Source organism: Heliconius melpomene, chromosome 2 (genome assembly GCF_056956725.1).
Source record: "Heliconius melpomene rosina isolate 202511_hmr_F chromosome 2, ASM5695672v1, whole genome shotgun sequence".
In the NCBI taxonomy this organism is placed as follows: Eukaryota; Metazoa; Arthropoda; class Insecta; order Lepidoptera; family Nymphalidae; genus Heliconius; species Heliconius melpomene.
Genome location: NC_140390.1, coordinates 4935946 through 4957637, shown reverse-complemented (window position 1 = coordinate 4957637; position 21692 = coordinate 4935946). Strand labels below are relative to the sequence as shown.

The window sequence follows — 21692 nt, the reverse complement described above, 5'->3', positions numbered from 1 at the left end:
ATTATGTTAATTATGGTACTATAGCAAATTCTATTCAATAAAATCCTTTTACCATGCCATATTCATTTATCACTTAAGAGTGAATTTATACCCTGAGATCCGGCCGTTGAATCCTGCATATACGAGTTTTCTTAATTAAACCCATATTAATGAATAATACATGATTAGTAGATCAGATTACACCTGGGTTGCCTGGAAGAATCCTGCCGCAATCACCTTTAATTACATTTTTTCGTGACTCGTTTTTGGAGAAAATTGCACCCATACGTTTTTTATATGAATCGCACATCATTTGAAAGACAATCGCATAAGGAATTGGAAAATTAAGGGTTGCCAGCTCTCAGTCTGCCGCAAGTCTAGGGTTGCCTGGTTTAAAGATGTCACTAAATGTTAATAATTTGATAATAACTCGTGATTTTTTAATGAATTATATATCAAATTAAAGCTTATTTTTTTCTGAACACTACAAAACAGGGTTGCCTGCAAAGATGATCTAGCGTTAGCGTTACACTCAGTTTCCCACTTTCCGCCGAATTCTAGTGGCAATGCGTGTTTAGTGGCGGAACACAACGCCGCGCTTTTGCCCAGACAGTAGAGCGAAGAAATGGAAATATAAATAAATATTTCCTTTCCGAGTGGGTATTGAACCCACAACCGTCGCGTTACATTCACACCCTTGTGCCCCTGCACCACAACGGCTTCAGCAAAAATATTTCATAATTTATTCCCCTGAGGGCAGCGAACCCACAACCGTCGCGTCACACACTGCGCCATTACACAATTACAATCTTCAAAGTTAAAATAATACATTCATAATAATATGCAATAAATAGTGTATTATCTGTCTGGGGTACCCATCACCTGGTTATGAACCCCAAGAAGACTCGAAGGTGATTATAATAGGTAGTCCAAGACTCTTCTTTTTATGATTTACTGTCTATATTGCTTGATGAATTATAGTCTCATTTACTAACATTGTTTTAATACCATAACTAAGCTTTTATCTTAGGTATTATAAAGTATTTGCAGCGGTTGCACCATTACATCAACTACGTAACTTTCTATCCATTCCTACTAAAATTGTGCTGGCACATTCACTCTGCCTCTAAAATTGCCATTGATTCTGCCTCTAAAATTTATTTTCTTTAACAATCAAACAATCTAAAACTTTAAAATATTATCTTACACACTAATAAGTACTTTTAATAAGTAATAAGACCTTTTTAGTAAATAAAACTACACAGAAAACTTAATATAATTCAATTTAATGTAAATACATAAGAAGACAGATTATTGACATTAATACATAATTTATATAGAGATTCTAAGAAATAAGAATAGGATATAGTACAAAAGTTTAACCAAATATAGCATGGAAGGTAGTACCCTTGAATCCCACATTACCAGTTGGTTCGTCTTGAAATGTTATATACATTCTGAAAAGGGAGAACACGAAAAATCTTAAATTTCTAAATATAAATAATGTTCTTTTGTATACTAGACTAAATGGAAACATTACAAAACAAAAATAAACAAACACTATTGCGATAAAATTGAATATGGCACAATATATCATACTGTTTGGTCCTACCTGTCACTTCCAACACCCAATTCTTTTTCTACCAACTCAAAAAGAACTTTTGAATGTTTCTTGTTTTGTTCAACCCCCAGGGCACCAATTGACATGAGATTTGCAACTGCACATGGTTCAGAGCTACCTCCAAAACTCATTAGAACATCTGGGATAACAGATACTACACAGTACTGAAAGATAATAGGTTTATCCATTTAGTTAGGTAGTTCACAGGATATATCTCCTGATATATCCTGTGAACCTCCAAGATGGGAGTCATAGACTGGTACAAAAGAATACAAGGATATGTTGTACGAGTCTAATTTGTGTCCTATTTTATTTCAATATCATGATACCTACTTGTTCTGGTTTTCCAAGAGCTTTAGCAAGCACAGGGATTGCTTTACTAACAAAATCCTGTGGAATTTTAGATTTCGGTATATTCGTCTCAATTCTAAAATGAGGCATTTTTAGAACGAAAGTATCTTAAATTAGAACGAATTTGCGAAATGTATATAATACTTTATATACAAATCGCCACTAAGCAATTAGGCGTTTAAAGCTGACTTCCAATCTGTTGTTACTGAATTTTAGGAGATAATCAAATATATTTTTACTTTTAGAGTCAAAGTTCAAGTAATATTAGTACAAGTTTTACATAACAATAAAACTTGTATTATTGTGGAGAGACGATGCACAGCATCTGTGAGAGGGCGCTGTATACTTCCCTTTGATTATCCAATGATTTTCACTTCCGGTTGCTGTCTTCGACCAATCAGCGATCGCCGGAAGTCACGTGGTCTCAGGTGGTAGGGCGCCGGAACGTATAATAGGCGACACTACGCTTCTTACCTCATAGCAGATTCTCACCAGGAGCCTTAAAATGATGCTGTGCATCGTCTCTCCACAATAATACAAGTTTTATTGTTATGTAAAACTTGTACTATTATTTGGGATGTGACGATGCACAGCATCTGTGAGAGACGTGTTTATAACTCCTGGTGACCACGCACGACGCTATGTGATCTAAATCAGAATGATTGTATAAACTGATTCTGATACATTCAGATAAATTGATCTGTAAAACCACAAAAAACATGAGTAACATTGTTTTATTTATAAGCAAATTGTTAATTGCTTAATTTTTTAATTCAATTAATAATCGCTCTGCCGGAAGCTGAGCCAAAATAATCTAACTTCAATTATTAGATTTACTTATAATTTGCATACAAACAAATTTTAAAAGATGATCCGCAACTCGCTGATAAGCATGAGTAGGAAAGGAAGCTCGCATAACCGTCTAAATAATAAAGATAGACGTGCTCACCTCTTTTGATAATAATTTAATAACCTGTTTATATAAGTATTCATTATTATTCATGAAGCCCTTGCGTAGCCTCACCTCTAAGTTACACAACAAAATTGTTACCTTTTGTAGCCTGTTTCCGGTGGTCTAGCTAGTTTCTTAATGTAGAACCTAGAAAAACATTTTTCTTAGGATGACACCACCGTCTCTAGAGCGTAATTTTCGACAGGTCACCGGTTTCACCAAAATATTTCTAAACGAAATATGATGTTAGAAGTACGAGCAGGATCGAAATGACAATGAAAATGTCGTCCGGTCTATTGGAAACCATCTCCGGCTCAGACAGCGGGTCGTAGATAGAACCGGCAACCAACTCCATACTTCCTTTTTTAACAACTATAATAAATTTATAGTAAGTAGAAGCGTTCTAGAGTGGACACCACGCCTTGACAAGCGTAATTAAAGACGTCTTCCCGCTAAATGGGGTGACGATGTCCGCAAGGTGGCGGCAACGGCCGGATGCAGAGAGCCGAAGATCGAGCCCAGCGGCGCGCCATTGGAGAGGCCCACGTCCAGCAGTGGACGAGGACAGGCTGATGATGATGATGATGAAGTAGTTACCCAAGTTAATTTTTACCTTGTAATTGATGCCATTAGTACAACATATCTATAACACGAGTATTTAATAGAATGCTCTATAAAATATTATGTACTTAGCCCAATAATATATTCTTATACTGGTCAAACCTTTGAACGCATTTGTAAAATTTAAGACTTGATTTCATTATCACATACTTTGAGTATTACAACTTCACAAAAGCATCAATGAATGCTTACCCGATCCGCAACCAGACCGACAATTCATGATATGAATGTCCTATCTGCTACTTAGGTACAGTTTTGAACCAAACTGGACTTGATATACGATGCGTTAGAAAATGTGAGTTTATGAGCTCATTAGTTTTTCAACAAAATTCAGGCCGACTAATGATTATATCATTCTTCGAAGTGTAATAAAGTTATAAGTAATTGATACTACTATACATTTACATATAAAGGTATCAATTTTATAATATTTCAATTATCGCTTCTTAGCTGTATTTTAGAACTACAATAGTTCACTCTCTGAAATTCGCTTTTAGGAGCAACTTCACAGTGTCAAAATATACGATTTAAATACAGATGTACTCAATTCAAACGTCCGACTTCCCCGGACTTAATGATGTCGTAGACATCCAACATGCTCTCCGCCATATTGGAGTTGTGACTACGTGTACACCTCGCTAGCCAGGTTCAGTTTATGCAAAACTCCTGGCAATATGCGGCGGATATCTACATATGTAACTACCTTTACACAGCCCTCATGTCCCATGAAGGCGATTATTTTCATTAGCTTTCCTCAGCTATGGAACCAAAGTTACAAAAAATGAATGAAACTTCTTGATAGTCTTTTTGCAATATTATTGATTATCATACTTTATGGTATCCAACAACTTAGTAATAAAAGGTTGTCGTCTGTAATTCTCGCATTTCATATTTTGTCATATCTAACAACTTCAGTAATAAGCCGCTCAACTGGCGACTTTAATTTGGTCTTGATTTGCCTTCTGAATTATTTAGCTGCCTTCTTTTCCTCCTTCTCCTGCTTCTTACTCTTGCTAGATGCAAATTTTACTTCTTTTTCCAAATACTAACATCAGTCGCCGTCGCATTTTCTAGCTGGATTCTTTTCTTCTAGGTGGATTATAGATTTCTTCCACTACATCAGCTTCAATTCTGATGGCTACTCGAATGCACCACAGGGATGTACGGTATTATATAGTACGTCAGCTATAAAATACTTTTGCCGCGGCACTCGCGGGGATGTGCACTCACTTGCACGAGGGTAATGCCAAATTAGCCCAAAGAAACTTTCGGCGACTTTTTATAATACTTGAACCCGCTATTTTAGTCAGATTTTTAATTTAGTTTTGACACATTGCTTCTTTTTATCCATTACTCAACCATCCATATCCTATTGGTTTGCTTTATCAGTTGTAGAACGTGAGTCGAACCATTTTCTATCCTTGCTTTCTCGAACCGCTTGAAAATTCTTATTGGATAAAGCCAGAGACGATATGGAGAATGCTCATTATTAAGTCGAAAAGAGTTTTCAGAGCCCCCAAACCATCTACACCCGTTTTCGATATACCCATAGGCAGCCTCCGTATTTCTTAACACCATGTATACAGGAAGATACGGTTACATTTAAATAAAATTATTAACAATCATGCAACACCCTTGTACTAAGTTCTGGGCTTGTGTTACCCGTCGGCGGGTTCTCACTCCATACTTCCGATATCCGGTATGCACTGATACTTGACAATTGCTAATGTATAATTAAACGTGCTAGAGTTTCATACTCAACGCATGCTTCTCAATTTTTGATGCATGTACGGTTGACGAAGGTCTAACTGCTTCAAATAATCTTGGAAAAGGATTATTGGTGGCATGGAGGTAAATGGCTAGATGCATTCCCGCGATTAAACCGGGAAGGGCCTACGGAGCCCAAACCATCAGCCACTGCCTCCGATACGCTCAGAGGCAGCCTCCTTATAACTGCCCCCCTCCCGTACAATTGAGAGCATTAAAATAGTACCGAGCTTTTTTAAATTCTAATGTACGGATAAATGCACTTTAAATAGTTGGACATACCTTATGTCAAGTAATAGCCCGAGTCCCTCTTAAGGCAACTAAGATAAGGTGACTGGCTAGAACTTTTGCCGAAGAGGCCATACAGAAGATCCCGTGATTGCTAAATACTATGGAGCCCATTGTTAAATGTTATGACGTTCACAGCGATGGCAGTAACCATGAATAAGCAGCAAATCCACAATTCTTTTATCCTCACTCCTCCAGGATTGAGAAAATGAACCTCCGATATTCCGTGTTTGAAACACTTTTCCTGCCAGGAAAGCAGGCTTTGAAATTGTCTTCGAATCCTTGTGTCTAATTCTTCCGAGTGCAGGGAATGCAATCGTCAAAAGAAGCCAAAAGAAAGTCCCACGCAGATTTATCCATTGTTATTCGTTAACTCGCTTAGGATACGCTCCCAGCGATTATAACATTTCAACAACGTTAGTAATTATCCTATTACAAATAAATAAAAAAGATTTACCTAAAAATAGACAGACTTTTTATGTATGTCGCAGAATAAGGTGTTTGGGACCGGAGCTTGTTCCGATCCCATTTCTGATTGTCATCGATCGGTGTCACGTCAGAGTGACAGGCAACGCCATCTGGTTTTGACAACTGGCAACTATTAAATAATCCGCTTCCCTGATATATATGAGAACAGAATTTTTTATATATTTGATAACTCGCTCAGGATACGCTCCTAACGAATTTATCGTATTTAAACGAAGGTAGTACATATATTAATGGATAATACAACTAAGTAAACTCGGTGAAAACCGATTTATTTAGTAAACTCCGTTTACATCGCATGACATTATGCCGAGAGCGTTAAACAAGCGATGAGTCCTCTTGCTTTTTGCAATGCCCGTTAGTTGAATAAAATTGGGCCATAACTGCTGAAAATCTGAGACATATACCTAACCTTATTGTAGGTTATAACACAGCCGTGTTCGGTAAGCTCAGAATCCACTACAGTATTGGTATATATAATACCAAGCAATAGAACAGTATTACATGCATGTAGAAACTTGTTACACAAGAGATTCAAATGACTCACCCGTTGTCCATTTTGTTACCTTTGAATTTCACAAAAGCAAATTCTCTCGATGAGGATGAACCTCTTTGCTGGAGGCCTTCCCAGGAGTAGGCCCCATATAGAAATCCAGTTCACGATGTGAAGAAATTCCACCTCCAACACTACACTTACCACAGCACTTTCACTTTTAAACGATGTTACTCTGATGGGAAATAACGACGCTATGAGGTAAGAAGCGTAGTGTCGCCTATTATACGTTCCGGCGCCCTACCACCTGAGACCACGTGACTTCCGGCGATCGCTGATTGGTCGAAGACAGCAACCGGAAGTGAAAATCATTGGATAATCAAAGGGAAGTATACAGCGCCCTCTCACAGATGCTGTGCATCGTCACATCCCAAATAATAGGTGTTTTTAAATAGATAGTAACGCTGAAGTATAGCTGAAGTAAGTAATACTCTATAGAGCAAGTAACATTATACTCTATATAAAATACATAAGGTATAGTATAGCTTGTTAATTGTTATGCTTATATTCACGTTTCGATCGTTGACAGGCTAAGGGTGGGGGGGAAGTGTTAGGTAATAGTCACAGATGTTAAAACAAAATAATTGCAAATTATCTATGCATTTGTAATTAACGTTAACTTTTGCATTACATAATACATTACTGACCAATTAATTTACTTTAGTCCAAGTCCTACAATTTTTTCCTCCAAGTTACAAACCACAACACGGCTCGGAGTGCACACACTTGACTGCGAAACTGGTCACGATTTTCATATAGAAATATAAACTTAAATAATACGACATATAACATTCTAATAATTTCAATTTTTTTATTTAATAATATTTGATTTGGTAGATAATTTGATAAGGCACCTCGCGAGATTTAATGCACCTCTCTCGAGACGTTTCCTAGCGATAGTGCGGATGCCTACCCTTCATTCTACAAGCCTCGTGCCGAGTCTCTAGAATGTGCCTCGTGACAGTATTGGGCTTTAGAATAAAAACTATAAAATGAGCGTGATAATTCTCTTTCCAGGGTTGCGCTGCACTATTCACCCGATGCTTTTCCAGTGCAATATGCAATAGATAAAAAAATATCATTTTTGTATTTTAATATAATTATTATAATTTTAAAAAACCAACATAGTATTTAGTTATTTCTTTCTTACTTAAAGATTAAGAACAAAATAAAAAATCGTAACTATGTAATATGAAATGACAGACAAATGACAATTTACTAAGTTGAACTTAAAATAGTTGATACATATGTATTTTCGTAATACTTACTAATATAATATAACTAGGTACATTTAAATTTACGGGAATTATTTTTCCTTCATGATAATTTGACACTGTCTATACTCTATGTTTTTATTTACACTAAATGGGGGAATTACCTTGTACTTCACACACAGATAATATAATAAAAATAGATAAATATTCATTGCTTGTATTAATCACAATAATAATATTTAAAAAACAAATGATCTTGAATATTTTAAAATAAATAAATAATTAACACATGTTGTTTCTTTTTAATTTATGCTGCCTAGTCATGTTGTATATATTTAGATTTACTCCTTTCTAGAAATATTTATGGTCGGTACTTTACACGTAACTTTAATTTGAAGTGGATATAAATATAAGTAGTCAAGTACTCAAGAAGTAGTTGGAAGACATATTATAAATACTTATTCGTGAAAAGTTTTTAAAGTGAAATAATATATATTGTAATGTAATTATTACTTATATTGAATATTCGTATAACGTACTACAATTAATACGAACTTAATCATTTTATTGTTTTGTTTATAGAGTAATAGTCTTGACGTGTACAAAATACAAAGGAGAAGCCATTTTGGAATCATTAAAAATATAATAGTTTTTAAAACATTATTTATATCGTAAATCGTAATTAACATCTAGTGAACAACCGAAACCGCATCAACCTAGAATGGGGGCTGAAAATTCAACACCAGTAAAAGAAAGGTAAAGGAAACTTTGTTTTGCATTTGTTTATATTATTATGTTATATCTATATTTTACATCAATGTATTTACGACTTATTTAAAATGTCAATCAGAAACTTTATATGTATCTAAAGTAGGACTCATGTCTGAATTTCGTTAGGGGATGGCTATAAATAGATTCCAAGATTGCTTTTAAAAAATAATTTTAATAACTATCATTAATATTACCTTAATCACTATGAAATTAACTAAAAGGATATATATTTTTTATATTTAGAAATGATAGAAATTATGCTGAAAAGGCAATACAAGACGCTTTAGAGCGACAACGACAAATGTTTGAGCGAAAGTGTGATATGATAATACAAGCACAATCATCACCACCACATTATCCTACTCATCAACACAGTTTTAATTATAACAGGTAAGCTTAATACTTTAAATATAGTTATTAAATATGTTGCAATAATAATCTTCAGCCTGCTCTCCAGCAACATGTCAAGCACAGCATCTTACTATAGTACATAGTGAGGTGTTGAGTTCTTTTACTCAACATTTAATTTTACTTAAATTAACTACGACTCACTGCCCTGTTATATGCGATATAAAGTATAAAACTTTAAAAAAATATATTTTTTATATTTCATGATTTTTTTAATTTATATTACTATGTATTTTATTTGGTTGTGGGTTCTGTTCCCACTTGTGTTAGTGAATTATTTTTATTATATATTTTTTTCACTCTACAAGACAAAAGTGTGGTGTTGGGCTTTAACAGTCAACACACAATGCCAAGCAATTTTGCAAGTCTTAACACTTTGTTCCCTCTGCCTACTCTGCTATATGCGGGATACAATGTAAAAAATAATAATAATAATAAAGTATTTTTATCTTAGTGTTCCTCCACCGCAAATGCCAGCTTCAACAAGTAACACATTGTACCCTAATATACAAGAACATAGGATCCTTGAAAATAATCACTTTGTTCAAGGACATGTACAATCTCCATGTGCCTCAAACTTACGTGAATTTCAGTAAGAACTAAAAATGTCTATATGTTTAGATGATAAAGTTAAGTTTTAAGGTCATTGTGGCTCACCTGGACAGGATGTTTTTTGGTAATTGAAGGTTCAATTCCTACTTAGAACAATATATATATATATAATACTCACATTTGCTTACCTTGCTTAAAAATGAAATTGAAATGAAATTCTTAAAGGAATGCATAACATAGGACTTTAGATTTTATTTGTATATAAGTGAAATAGTAAACATCAACTATATACTCGATCAACTACAAATTTTTTATTTACATTTGAAACTTTCAAACTAAAAATAATAATTAATTGTGTTATTTAGTTTCTCTTCTGTGGTACCATCTGCTCCAGTTGAATCTCCTCAAAGTCACAATGGAGAAATTAATCAACAAATTCAAAGCAAAGGGGCCATTCCTAAAAGCCGGTGAGTGTAGCTTAACTTAGTTTCATGCTAGCGGGGTAGTCTGAAAGAAGGAAGCGCCAAACACTACTGTCTCTACATACCTTTTTCGTCTCGTCCACTGACATCAACTTCTTCATACATGCCCTCCGGGAGGACCTCATGCTTTATATATAACCCTCCAACTCCAGTATTTTTGATATTTTTTTCAAACATCAACCAAGGTCTCCCCTACTTTTTTACCGTTCACTTTGCCATCACAAATCTTTTCTCAGTAACGGTACCAACAGTGCATTATGTAATCCAAATGTGCAGCTGTGCTGACGTTTGGTTGTTTCATTAATGTAGCTAAAGTTTCTTTAACTGTGTTACCGGCGGCAATACGCGTTTCCGCTTTTATCTCGTATCTTTGATACTTCCCAAATAATTAAGTTGAGTGTAAATGACAAAAATTCAAATCCTTGGAAGTCATGTGGTAGTGGTGCAGTGGCACGACGTCTGAATGTAATTGCGACGACTTTTGGTTTAATTCAGACTCACGGGAATGAGCTGTGGTATCAAGAGAAAGTATTTACTTCTGCCACTTAAATCACTCAATATTCGAGGCATTCGGTGGAAATTGGGAAACCAAGTGTATTATCACTAGGTTCCCTCTATCTTAATACTTATTTTGAGCAAAATTAAATTCACTTTCAAAATAAGAGGTAGCCACTCGCTTCCAGTACTACACTCCCTCTGTCTTATTCAATTCTATATTATTCAATTTTATTTCGTAATAAAATAACGAGATAATGTTAAAAAAGTAATAAATTATTAATATTCTTCTTGGCGCAATTTACGTAAATTATGTTGCACATGTGGTAGTTGCTTTTTTTGTCTATGTGTCTGCTATGGCCAGATTATTAACCATTAATTAAATTATTTACAGAGGCAATCAGGCAAGACAATCGAATAATAATAGTAATAAAAATCAAAGCTTGGGCTGTGTGTCTTGTTCGGGCAGCTATGGAATGTATATATACCAATGCCAAAATGGTCACAGCTCCTGTATGAAATGCAAATCTACTTATAAACCTTGTGGCATTTGCTCTAAACCCATAACAGAAATGAGGAACATAACTCTTGAGACACTAATAGCAGATATGGAGATCAAAGGAAATGATAATCAAGTAAGTTTTAATTTATTTAATACTAGTGGACCCGAACGCGGCTACGCCCGCTTGAACTATACCAATATTTATGAAATTATTTTCAGTTTTCAATAGAGAGATGCGTTAAGCAACCTCATTTTGGGTGACGTTTTCTAACAATAAACATTGCAAATCGTTGCTTAGCAACGACAGGTGTTATTAACATGGCGGAATAAATTGCATGTCAAATTAATAAGTATTTTAACATATTGGTATATATCGAAAATATTACAAATATGAGAAAAAAAAGTATCCTATTCATCCCGACACTCTCTAGTATCTCTATATGAGTATTTTATCACAATTAAATTAGCGGTCTGGCCCTGATTGCGTAAAAGACAGACAGAGTTACTTTCGAATTTATAATATAGGTATGGATAGAAAAGTAACTGTAGTTATCTATTGATTTACTAAAAATATTTAATGTTATAATTTATTTGCTCTGGTGTCCAGACAAATCACGGCGTTGAGGTCCGCTACTCAAGACACAATGTTCCGAAAGTTCCGAATTCAGAGAACGGAGTGTCCGTGACACTTACACATACTAATATATTCTCTGCATACTCTGCAATTTATCTCTCATAAAAAGTATAGCTTTAAATATTTAACATTTTAGGAAAAAATTAAATGCACAAATGCAAAAGATGGTTGCTGTCTTTCTTTCACCAAAGAAACTTTGACTGACCATTTAAAGGAGTGTCCCTTTATGGACTTAGAGTGCCCATTATCAAAAATATTTGGTATTTGTAAGTGGAAAGGTAAGAGTTAATTTGCTTAGAAATTGTAAAACATGTCAATATATTACTTAAGAAAGTAAGCCCAACAAAATGGTTGATACAAAAATTAATTGTGTTTCAGTGCAATGAGTGTTTTAAATAATGTACTATACATAGCAAAAAAGTTTCGTAATTCCATGTGAGAAAATTTTGACATGATTTAATTTTTACTTTAAGTGAAATTATAACTATCGAAATATCAATGTATACTTTAGAAGTAGGAGCGAGAGGTATAAGAGTTAAATATCTTTATAGTTTGCTAAAAAATTCAGCCTCTCTAGTACTATCATCGATTCATATCTAAAACATACTGTGTCAGATCTTCCACACAGTGAATTCAAAGTATGCTAAGTAGTTTCTTCTATTCATAACAATAATAATAATAATTTATTTATTATTAATAATAATAATCTATTTATTATTAATAATAATAATAACATTTTCAGGTAAAGTGAGTCACTTATCTGTACACTTTAATGATGTGCATCCAGAACACTGTATTGCCGATGTGGGGAAACAAATGACTTTACTGGACACAGAAACAGAATCTGTAATTGTATATCTTATTAAAATTGGTACATTTAACTTTTTATTTTATATCAAACGTGATATGGAACAAACAATTTATATGACAGCTCAATTATTTGGCACTAAAGTGAGTGCTTCAAAATGGATATACGAAGTTCAAATGTATAACAAAAAGGAGCCCAAACGGAAATTTACATCCATAGATATTTGCAATTCATATAGTGTGTCAGTCGACGATATATTTAAAAAAGGTCAATGTGCCATTGTTAATAAGCAATATGCATCAACATTTTTTAATAATAATGAATTAACTTATGAATTTTATCTAAAGAATGTAACTAATAATAAAAAGTGTCGCTCAGCAAAACTAAAACAGAATGCTTAGCAAAAACGTGATATATGTATTAATATTTAGCTTTAAGACTATAATGAGAAACATTTATAATATACTAGCGGCCCGCTCACGGTTTCACCCGCGTGAACTATGTTATTATTAATTTCTGTCTCCATGACTACGTCCTAGTGACGTCTATGCAAAATTTGAAACTCCTAGCATTTGTAGTAACGAAGTTTCATACAAACTTTCGACCCAAAAAACAACCCCTTAGAAGTCGAATATTACAAATTACCGTCTTAGCGAGCACCTACGTCCTATAAGCAACTCCTATGCAAAATTTCAGATTCCTAGCACATGTAGTTTCTGAGATTTCGTGATGAGTGAGTGACCTTTCGCTTTTATATATATACGATGGTACTTAAGGACATACATATTTACAATTTTGCCTTTAACACTACCACAAATATTATATATATTCATCATCATCATCATCAGCCTGTCCTCGTCGACTGCTGGACAGGCCTCTAATGGCACACCAGTGTGCTCGATCTTCAGCTCTTCGCATCCAGCCGTTACCCGCCACTTTGCAAATATCGTCACCCCATCTAGCTGGAGGACATCCTACATTATGTTATATATATTACTAGGAATAATATTTTTTTTGCTGTTGTTAAATTTCAAAGCAATCAATGATTGCAATGCCATTGCACTAACGTAATACAATAGTTTAAGTCGATAATATGGTGATGTAAAACATTTAAACTATCATCATATTATATTTATAATAGTATTAATTATAATTTAAATACAGACCATTATTTTTGTTAATCTATATTTTTATTTTTTAATTAATAATGAAATGGTAATGGTTCGGTGTCTGTACATGGAACCATCGAAGATATATAAGAAAAGATGTTATTGGGACTTATTGCAGTAGTAGAAACCAATTTTTTTATTCATATTTTATCAGTCTGTATTAAGACTATCATCAGATTTGTTGAGATTGTATGGGTTCATTTGGAGCAGGAGGCCAGTGCTTAATCTATGTCAACAACGTAGGTAGCAATTGATACTTCATTGTATGAGGTCGGTAGGTCCAATGTATAGATGTTATATAACACAGGGTTTCAGAAACGAGCCTTGGGACACGCCGGCTTCAACAGGGTATAATGTTGATTGACTTGGAATAAACTGTTAGAGATAGGTCTCCAGAATGAAGAATACAGAATTTACGTTTTCCTTGCCCAGCCATCCTCTATGCCAAACACGATTGAATGCCGCGAAACACTACTTTTTACGTTAAAACATTATCTGACGGTATAATATAATATCCTAATTGTTGAATAGGAATAATATCGTACTTCTCAATGATCGCATTAAGAAGGTGCAGACATATTCTTTGTCACAACTTAGACAGAACAGGAGAGTATACTGCGAGACTTTCCACTGATTTGGGAAGGCCGATTCTATGCACAATCTTTAATATACATAATATTGATTTGGTTGTACCATAATATAAGTTTAAACTTTTTTTATTTTCAAATGTGTCCTTTGTAATTGTTTGTAATCTTTATGAATTAATAAATGATTTTAAATAAAAACTTTTGTTTATTTATATATTAATTTGCCACTAGCTTTTCTTAATTTAATATTTGTCAACTCCACACAGTTCAAAACCTTATAAATTTCTTCTGTAATATAAAGAATTGAATATAAGTTTCCATTTTTTAAAATTTTCCCATTGTTGGTATAGTAAGCTCTCACTTTTCAATGAATGATGGGACCCTATAAGTTTTGATTACCCAAATTTCATAAAAAATGATGCATAAACGCCCGTTTCAATCTTTTTATTATGTTGATTTAAAAACCATTTTTTTTTCTAAGGTCTACGATGACCTGGTTACTTGATATTAATTTAATAGCTTAATATTTCCATGCTTTCTTTAGATAAGTGATCTTAACAAACAGACAACAAAGCGATGCTATAAGGGGTCCATTCTTTTCTTTTGTGTAAACCCTACAGATATATGGCGTCATGACACATTCATCACCTTTAATATCTTCTTCTATATGCATTTAGTTTAATTTGAATTATTGGATTGGTTATAGATTAAAGAAAATAAAATCCTGCATCATATATTTAATTCATAAGATCTTTACAATCTCAATATAAGCTTCGTCATCTAAATCTACAGGGTGAATATCACTAATTCTTAAATATTTTTTACACAAAACAGACCAAATTGTCTCACACAATATAAGGGGCCATGCATAAATTACGCCAATTTCATAATATTTTTGACCCTTCCTCGACATTGTACATTTGTAAAACTTTGCAAAGTTTTAAAGTAATATTTTAAGTTTTAAAGTAAAAGAGCAGTTTAAGTATATCTTTCTTTGTCACTTTCTCGATCCCCCCTCCCGCCTCCCCCTTAACATGTGACGTAGTTTATGGATAGCCCCTAATGAAATAAAATAAGTATACCATTGAAAAGTGAACACATGTTAGTTCGTATGTTAACTTCGAAAGTATTTTAAAGCAACAATCCTTGTAACAAACAAGTGTGTGGACGGCATGAGGTTTTACATTTCCAGTTTTAGATTTATTAGAGATTATGCCGTCAAAAATAACTCAATAATATTTAAATTAATCATTCAAGCTTTATTAAATATAAAATGTTTCAAACAGTGGCAGTGAAAATGCACAACTAATCTTAATGTGCCACACATTTCGTAATTTCTATTCATAATTTGCAAAATAACCACAAAAATTACAAATGCGTTTATAATGTAATACTTTAATAATAATAAAAGTGTTTGTAAAAATGTTTGTTCTTATAATTGAAAACAAATTATTTTTGGAATGTTAATATGGTTATATCACATTAAAATATTGGTTGTCGTATCAATATTTTTTTTAATATCAAATTTAAATATTATATGATCTTAAATTTAAAAATTAACACATAAAATATTAACTACATTTTAAGAATGATTTCAAGTATTTCACAATTTATATAAAAGGCTGAGCCAAATATAATTAAGTTTTTAACGAATATAATAAAAAACAACATATATTTTTTAAACTTGTTTCATTTTGAATAATCATGACACTCACGAGTCATTGATTCACGACTAGTTTAAAATAAATTTATCTTATCCAATTCCCGTTCCCTGTACTTGCAATAATTTATTGTTACGTACTCATAGGCGTATCTAGAGATATTTTCCAAGGGGGGCCTGGCCTCCAATATTTTACATGGTTAAATAACAATGTAGTTCAAAATTAAATAATGCGTCTACTAAAATACAGCGTCGGGATGGAGAAAACATGCGTAATTTTAGTATATGGCAACACAGACTTATAAATATTATTTATGGGTTACTGATATTTTTTACCTACTCTTGACTCCAGGAGGTGTTCCTATCTTGTTGGCGCGAACTCAAACTCACCTGTCATTTCACAGCTTTGTGAATTTTGATGTCTAACGTCTCGCAAATTTGAAAAAATATAGCTTTATTTTTATAGCTAAGACACATTACCCAGTCTGGATGTCTTGACTCTATGTTTTACCCAACACAATAATTGTTGTTTTAATGCAAGGCAGTTATATAACATTATATGAGCATATATGCCTTCAAATTTTATATTTGTAAAATCAAAATGAGACAAATATAGTATAAAAATTACCAATTGTCTTTTTTAGTAAAAATTAGGGTGGACACGGGCCACACCATCCCCACTCCCACCATTCTTACGCCCATGCTTCTATGATAAGATGATATTATCATGTAGATACACAACACTAACAAACTGACTAGATTTTAAGAACAGTGTACACTTACTTGCTATAATATAAAATAGTGTTACACACAAAATATCTAAAGACAATGCAAACAGTGCTTATAGAATAACACAATAAATTAGCACAAATTGTCATAAAAAATATTGACAATAAAGCTAATGAGATCAATATTTAATATTGTGGTTTTAAGTTAACTAAGATTTAAAATTCAAACTTTCGCCTTCAATCAGGAAACATTTACTAAAATCTGATAATATATGTTGTCAGATACGACTTATAGCAAGGAATGTTTAAGTAAACTATATTGTTTTTTGAACATTCAACTACATCAAATAATAAACTGTATACATTATTGGTCAAATTTAAATAAAGCATTAAATTTACATATTTTTGCTTTTTATGTAGAACTGCCATGCAAATTCAAAGTTATTATTTATATTATGTGGCTTATCTCATTTTTAGGTATGTATTATCCTTTTGTATACCAATTTTGTTTCACCAAGGCCATAGATCATTTGTTATTGTTAATTGTTTATACCTCCATTATATGCATAATCAGCTTTATTATGCATGACTAAATGGTTGTCAACAAAGTAGAAACTGTCAGAACAAGTTTCAAAAGGTGCAGCAATCATCTCTTCGACTGAAATACAAAATATATTTTTATGTTTAATTGACAATAAAGGTAGGGAGTTGTGGCACAGTGACGGTTGTGGGTTCGGATCCCAATTGGGGTATTTTCCTCATTCTGGTATGAACACACAAAATTTGCAAGAATGGTTGTTAAAATAACTTCAAATACCCTGAGATCCGGCGGTTGAATCCTGCATATACGAGTTTTCTTAATTAAACCTATATTGATGAATAATACATGATTAGTAGAACAGATTACACCTGGGTTGCCTGGAAGAATCCTGCCGCAATCACTTTTAATTACATTTTTTCGTAACTCATTTTTGGAGAAAATTGCACCCATACGTTTTTTATATGAATCGCACATCATTTGAAAGATAATCGCATAAGGAATTGGAAAATTAAGGGTTGCCAGCTCTCAGTCTGCCGCAAGTCTAGGGTTGCCTGGTTTAAACATGTCACTAAATGTTAATAATTTGCACTCATGTGTTTTTTTAATGAATTATATATCAAATTAAAGCTTATTTTTTTCTGAGCACTATAAAACAGGGTTGCCTGGAAAATTCCTGCCGCAAACAGGGGTTGCTAGCGTTTGAAATATTTTATTCCGGTTCCGTATTACTATGAGAATAGACGATGAAATGCGCGGTCTGCCTTATGTTTTAAAGTAAAATATTATATAACAGAATGTCAATCTTAAAATTAATGTTTATTCTAATTGTTCACCTGTTACATGATGATTTGATTCATATTAAGTACACGCAGAAAACTATTTAAAGATGAAATCATTCTTATTTTTCAAGTAAAATAATAATCCATAATATTGAGTCTTCGCAAAATCTATTTTCTAAATACTAATATTTATTTATTAATTTAAATTACCATTTTGAAACAATTAAATTATCTAATTAAATAAATGTTTACAAATATCGATCTACTATAAACTATTAATATACATACATATACATCATGTTCCCTTAATATAATGAAGGGTGACCATTATTGCGGATATTTTTTTTTATAAATTATATTGAAAAATACATTTCAATGAACTCTCTCTCTCTCTCTCTTCGTTCTCTACTTGTTTGATTTGACAACGCTTGCCGCAATTTTATTTTCCCCCGCAATTTTTAATAATTTGCATAGGAAAGAAATATATATAATAGAATTATAATAAACAAAACTAGTTAGCAAAATAAATTCGAAGAAAATCCGACAGTAATGCCGACTAAAAAACGCTATTTACGGTTTATGACCAAGAGTCGGCAAATATCAATTAGTTGGCTATTTTTTACTATAGATAAACATTTTACGGCGCGATACAAAGCGAACCAAATGCAATAAAATTATTTTCGAAGATGTATTGTTTCTAAATGCAATGAAAGTGCAGATGGCCAAATAAGTTGTATTTCAGCATACTTACTTACCTTTCGTTTTGGAGTAAAGATGTTTTTACTTGACAAAAATGAAGACGTGTTTTTTGTGCGGCAGGAGTGAAAATGTGATAGAATTTAACAAGGAATCTCTCCAAAAGTGTAAAATCATGTTATTGTTTCACCAAAAAATGAATTTTATACAGTGACATTTTTTTTAAATAGTGACACAATGCACGGTTATCATTTACAGTGTTACAAAAAGTTCATTGTTTTAAAACAAAAATATAAAGTATTTTTTAATTATTTTCTAATGCAAAACGTAAGTATACTTTAATGTTTAATATTATATAGTTTAATAAAATGTAGACAATTGTGGCCGTGGGAGTTGCCTCAGTTTTGATTACACTAAGTTAGGGACGTGAGTGAGTGATTACGCTTAATTATAATTATAAGAACAATTCTTTCAGACCTAAATGCCTTAAAAACTATCAGCATAGACGGACAAGTTCTTGCTAGCGACATTTTTTTATCTATATTTTAATAGTTTTTATTAGTTGAATAGTTTTCATTTACTTTCCAAAAACCTAAATATTCGTACCAAAAAGATGGGCGCCATAGTTCTTTCTACGGATACGGACGGCGTTGTCAAATCAAACAAGCAGAGGGCGAAGAGAGAGAGATTGTTTATTGAAATGTAATTTTCCATATTTTCTTAATTAATAAAAAAAATATCCGCGATAATTGTCACCTCTCATTATATTAAGGAAACATGTTGTAATTAATACCTTATAGTAGATCGATATTTGTAAACATTTACTTAATTAGATAATTTAGTTGTTTTAAAAGGGTTATTTAACTAAATATCATTATTTATAAAATAAATTTTGCGAAGACTCAATATTATGGATTATTATTTTACTTGAAAAATAAGAATGATTTCATCTTTAAATAGTTTTCTGCGTGTACTTAATATGAATCAAATCATCATTTAACAGGTGAACAATTAGAATAAACATTGATTTTAAGATTGACCTTCTATTATATAATATTTTACTTTAAAACATAAGGCAGACCGCGCATTTCATCGTCTATTCTCATAGTAATACGGAACCGGAATAAAATATTTCAAACGCTGGCAACCCCTGTTTGCGGCAGGAATTTTCCAGGCAACCCTGTTTTATAGTGCTCAGAAAAAAATAAGCTTTAATTTGATATATAATTCATTAAAAAAACAAATGAGTGCAAATTATTAACATTTAGTGACATGTTTAAACCAGGCAACCCTAGACTTGCGGCAGACTGAGAGCTGGCAACCCTTAATTTTCTAATTCCTTATGCGATTATCTTTCAAATGATGTGCGATTCATATAAAAAACGTATGGGTGCAATTTTCTCCAAAAATGAGTTACGAAAAAATGTAATTAAAGGTGATTGCGGCAGGATTCTTCCAGGCAACCCAGGTGTAATCTGTTCTACTAATCATGTATTATTCATCAATATAGGTTTAATTAAGAAAACTCGTATATGCAGGATTCAACGGCCGGATCTCAGTCTAAAAAGTTTAGTGATGGCTCAATATATAAATAATAAGTAGTTTATATAAATATTGTCAATATTATATATTAAACATACCTAAATCCGGAGGTAAGGAGGGAAATTCATAAATATGCTCACAAGTGTTTCTTGAAAATGGAATACAAAAACCAAATTCAAAATCAAAAGTTTTCAGTAAAGTGTCTCTAAAAAAATGTTTTTCAATCATTCGGAAATGATTGACTGGGCGAGCACCTACAGTGAATTCCACTCTGAAATTCAAAAAATATTTAAAATTAAATAATGAAACATTATTTGTTCCAAGTATATTAAGAATAAAAAATAAAAATATTTTGCCCCAGGTGCGAGTTAAGCTTGCTATGCCACTGAGTCTGAATATCATCAATCAATTACACTATTTAGGGATTGGAAAATATTATGTAAAAATATCGGCTTCACACTGTATCCCGCACACAGCAGGGTAGGCAGAGGGTATCAAAGTGGTATATTAATATTTTATAGTTATTATTTATATTAAAGAAAGTTTTATTAATTTTACTAATCAGTAAGAATAATCGATTGCTATTGAGTACAATTTATTGGAATAACTAATACTTACGTAGCTCCTACTGTTTTTAATTTTAAAAATTGTGGCGTAAATTGGTATCGAACGAATCGTCCAGCATTGGGATCCAAAGGTTCCTCTGGTACTTCATCTGATCCTTCATTATCAACACCAAAATCAGTGGGGGGTTTAGCTATTTCAAATAAGACAGTACCAGTTTCCAAATCACGTATCTTAAACCTTGTGAAATCTATATCATATACATTTGCCTCAGGACTACATAAATACGTATCTGTGATCTTATCCAACCTTAAAACATCATCAGGGGTGACATCACTGGGCATTATTTCACCCCTATTAGATTCAATATGGGATATCGATTCGCACTTTTTACCAACCAAACTCATTTTTAAAACTACTTTTATCTAATACACATTACATAAACTACCGTTATGGGTAATTTTAGAAATTAGACCTTTTGCTTAAAGCATCATATTTAGAATCATTTTTGAACTTTAATATTTTTAAAAGTTGAATAAGCTGTAAAACGTGAATTAGTGATTGTCAAATGTAAATGTTGTTGAATTGTTGATTGCTTGTCACGTCAACTATACACATGTTGTACTAATCTGTGGTTCATTTAATTAAATACTATGCAATTGCAAACGATATTATGGAGCATTTATGTAATTTTCACAGTTCAATAAATATTTTGCGAAATTATATATCGATTTTTTATCATAAATAAGAATACAAACTAAGAAATACATTGTAATGATTCATTCGTCTCATATGGTGACAATATTTAGCAATTTAAGAGGTTACACTATTTTCAAATCTTGTTGAAAGTAATTATCAACATAATATTCTCCAAATTTGAGTTTTGCCTTTGCCTGCATGTTTTCAATTACTTTCAAACGGCAATTTACATTTCTAGATCTT

At 32.6% G+C, this 21692-nt stretch overlaps 3 protein-coding genes across 5 annotated transcripts; 1 reads left to right on the top strand and 2 right to left on the bottom strand.

Moving 5' to 3' along the window:
- Positions 1-1244: 1244 nt before the first annotated feature.
- Positions 1245-2233, bottom strand: LOC146540516 (macrophage migration inhibitory factor-like). The gene is made up of 3 exons (XM_085201760.1): positions 1934-2233; positions 1592-1764; positions 1245-1436 (listed from the first exon to the last, which is right to left on the bottom strand). Exons 1-3 carry the CDS (start codon positions 2039-2041, stop codon positions 1358-1360), a joined length of 360 nt encoding a protein of 119 aa, XP_085057886.1. The 5' UTR covers positions 2042-2233; the 3' UTR covers positions 1245-1357.
- Positions 2234-8174: 5941 nt separating this feature from the next.
- Positions 8175-14438, top strand: LOC146540515 (E3 ubiquitin-protein ligase SIAH1-like). 3 transcript variants are annotated; one of them, XM_085201667.1, is made up of 8 exons: positions 8175-8329; positions 8415-8588; positions 8847-8993; positions 9466-9603; positions 9929-10030; positions 10935-11175; positions 11813-11954; positions 12419-14438. In XM_085201667.1, exons 2-8 carry the CDS (start codon positions 8554-8556, stop codon positions 12883-12885), a joined length of 1272 nt encoding a protein of 423 aa, XP_085057793.1. In that variant the 5' UTR covers positions 8175-8329; positions 8415-8553; the 3' UTR covers positions 12886-14438. The 3 variants fall into 3 exon arrangements, with proteins under 3 accessions (XP_085057793.1, XP_085057785.1, XP_085057776.1); XM_085201659.1 differs by having other exon boundaries at positions 8176-8334; positions 11813-11960; positions 12425-14438; XM_085201650.1 differs by having other exon boundaries at positions 8177-8334.
- Positions 14439-14962: 524 nt separating this feature from the next.
- Positions 14963-21371, bottom strand: unc-119 (unc-119 lipid binding chaperone). The gene is made up of 3 exons (XM_085201748.1): positions 20805-21371; positions 20285-20457; positions 14963-17286 (listed from the first exon to the last, which is right to left on the bottom strand). The coding sequence occupies exons 1-3, from the start codon at positions 21155-21157 to the stop codon at positions 17168-17170; spliced, it is 645 nt and encodes a 214-aa protein (XP_085057874.1). The 5' UTR covers positions 21158-21371; the 3' UTR covers positions 14963-17167.
- Between the last annotated feature and the right edge of the window lie 321 nt (positions 21372-21692).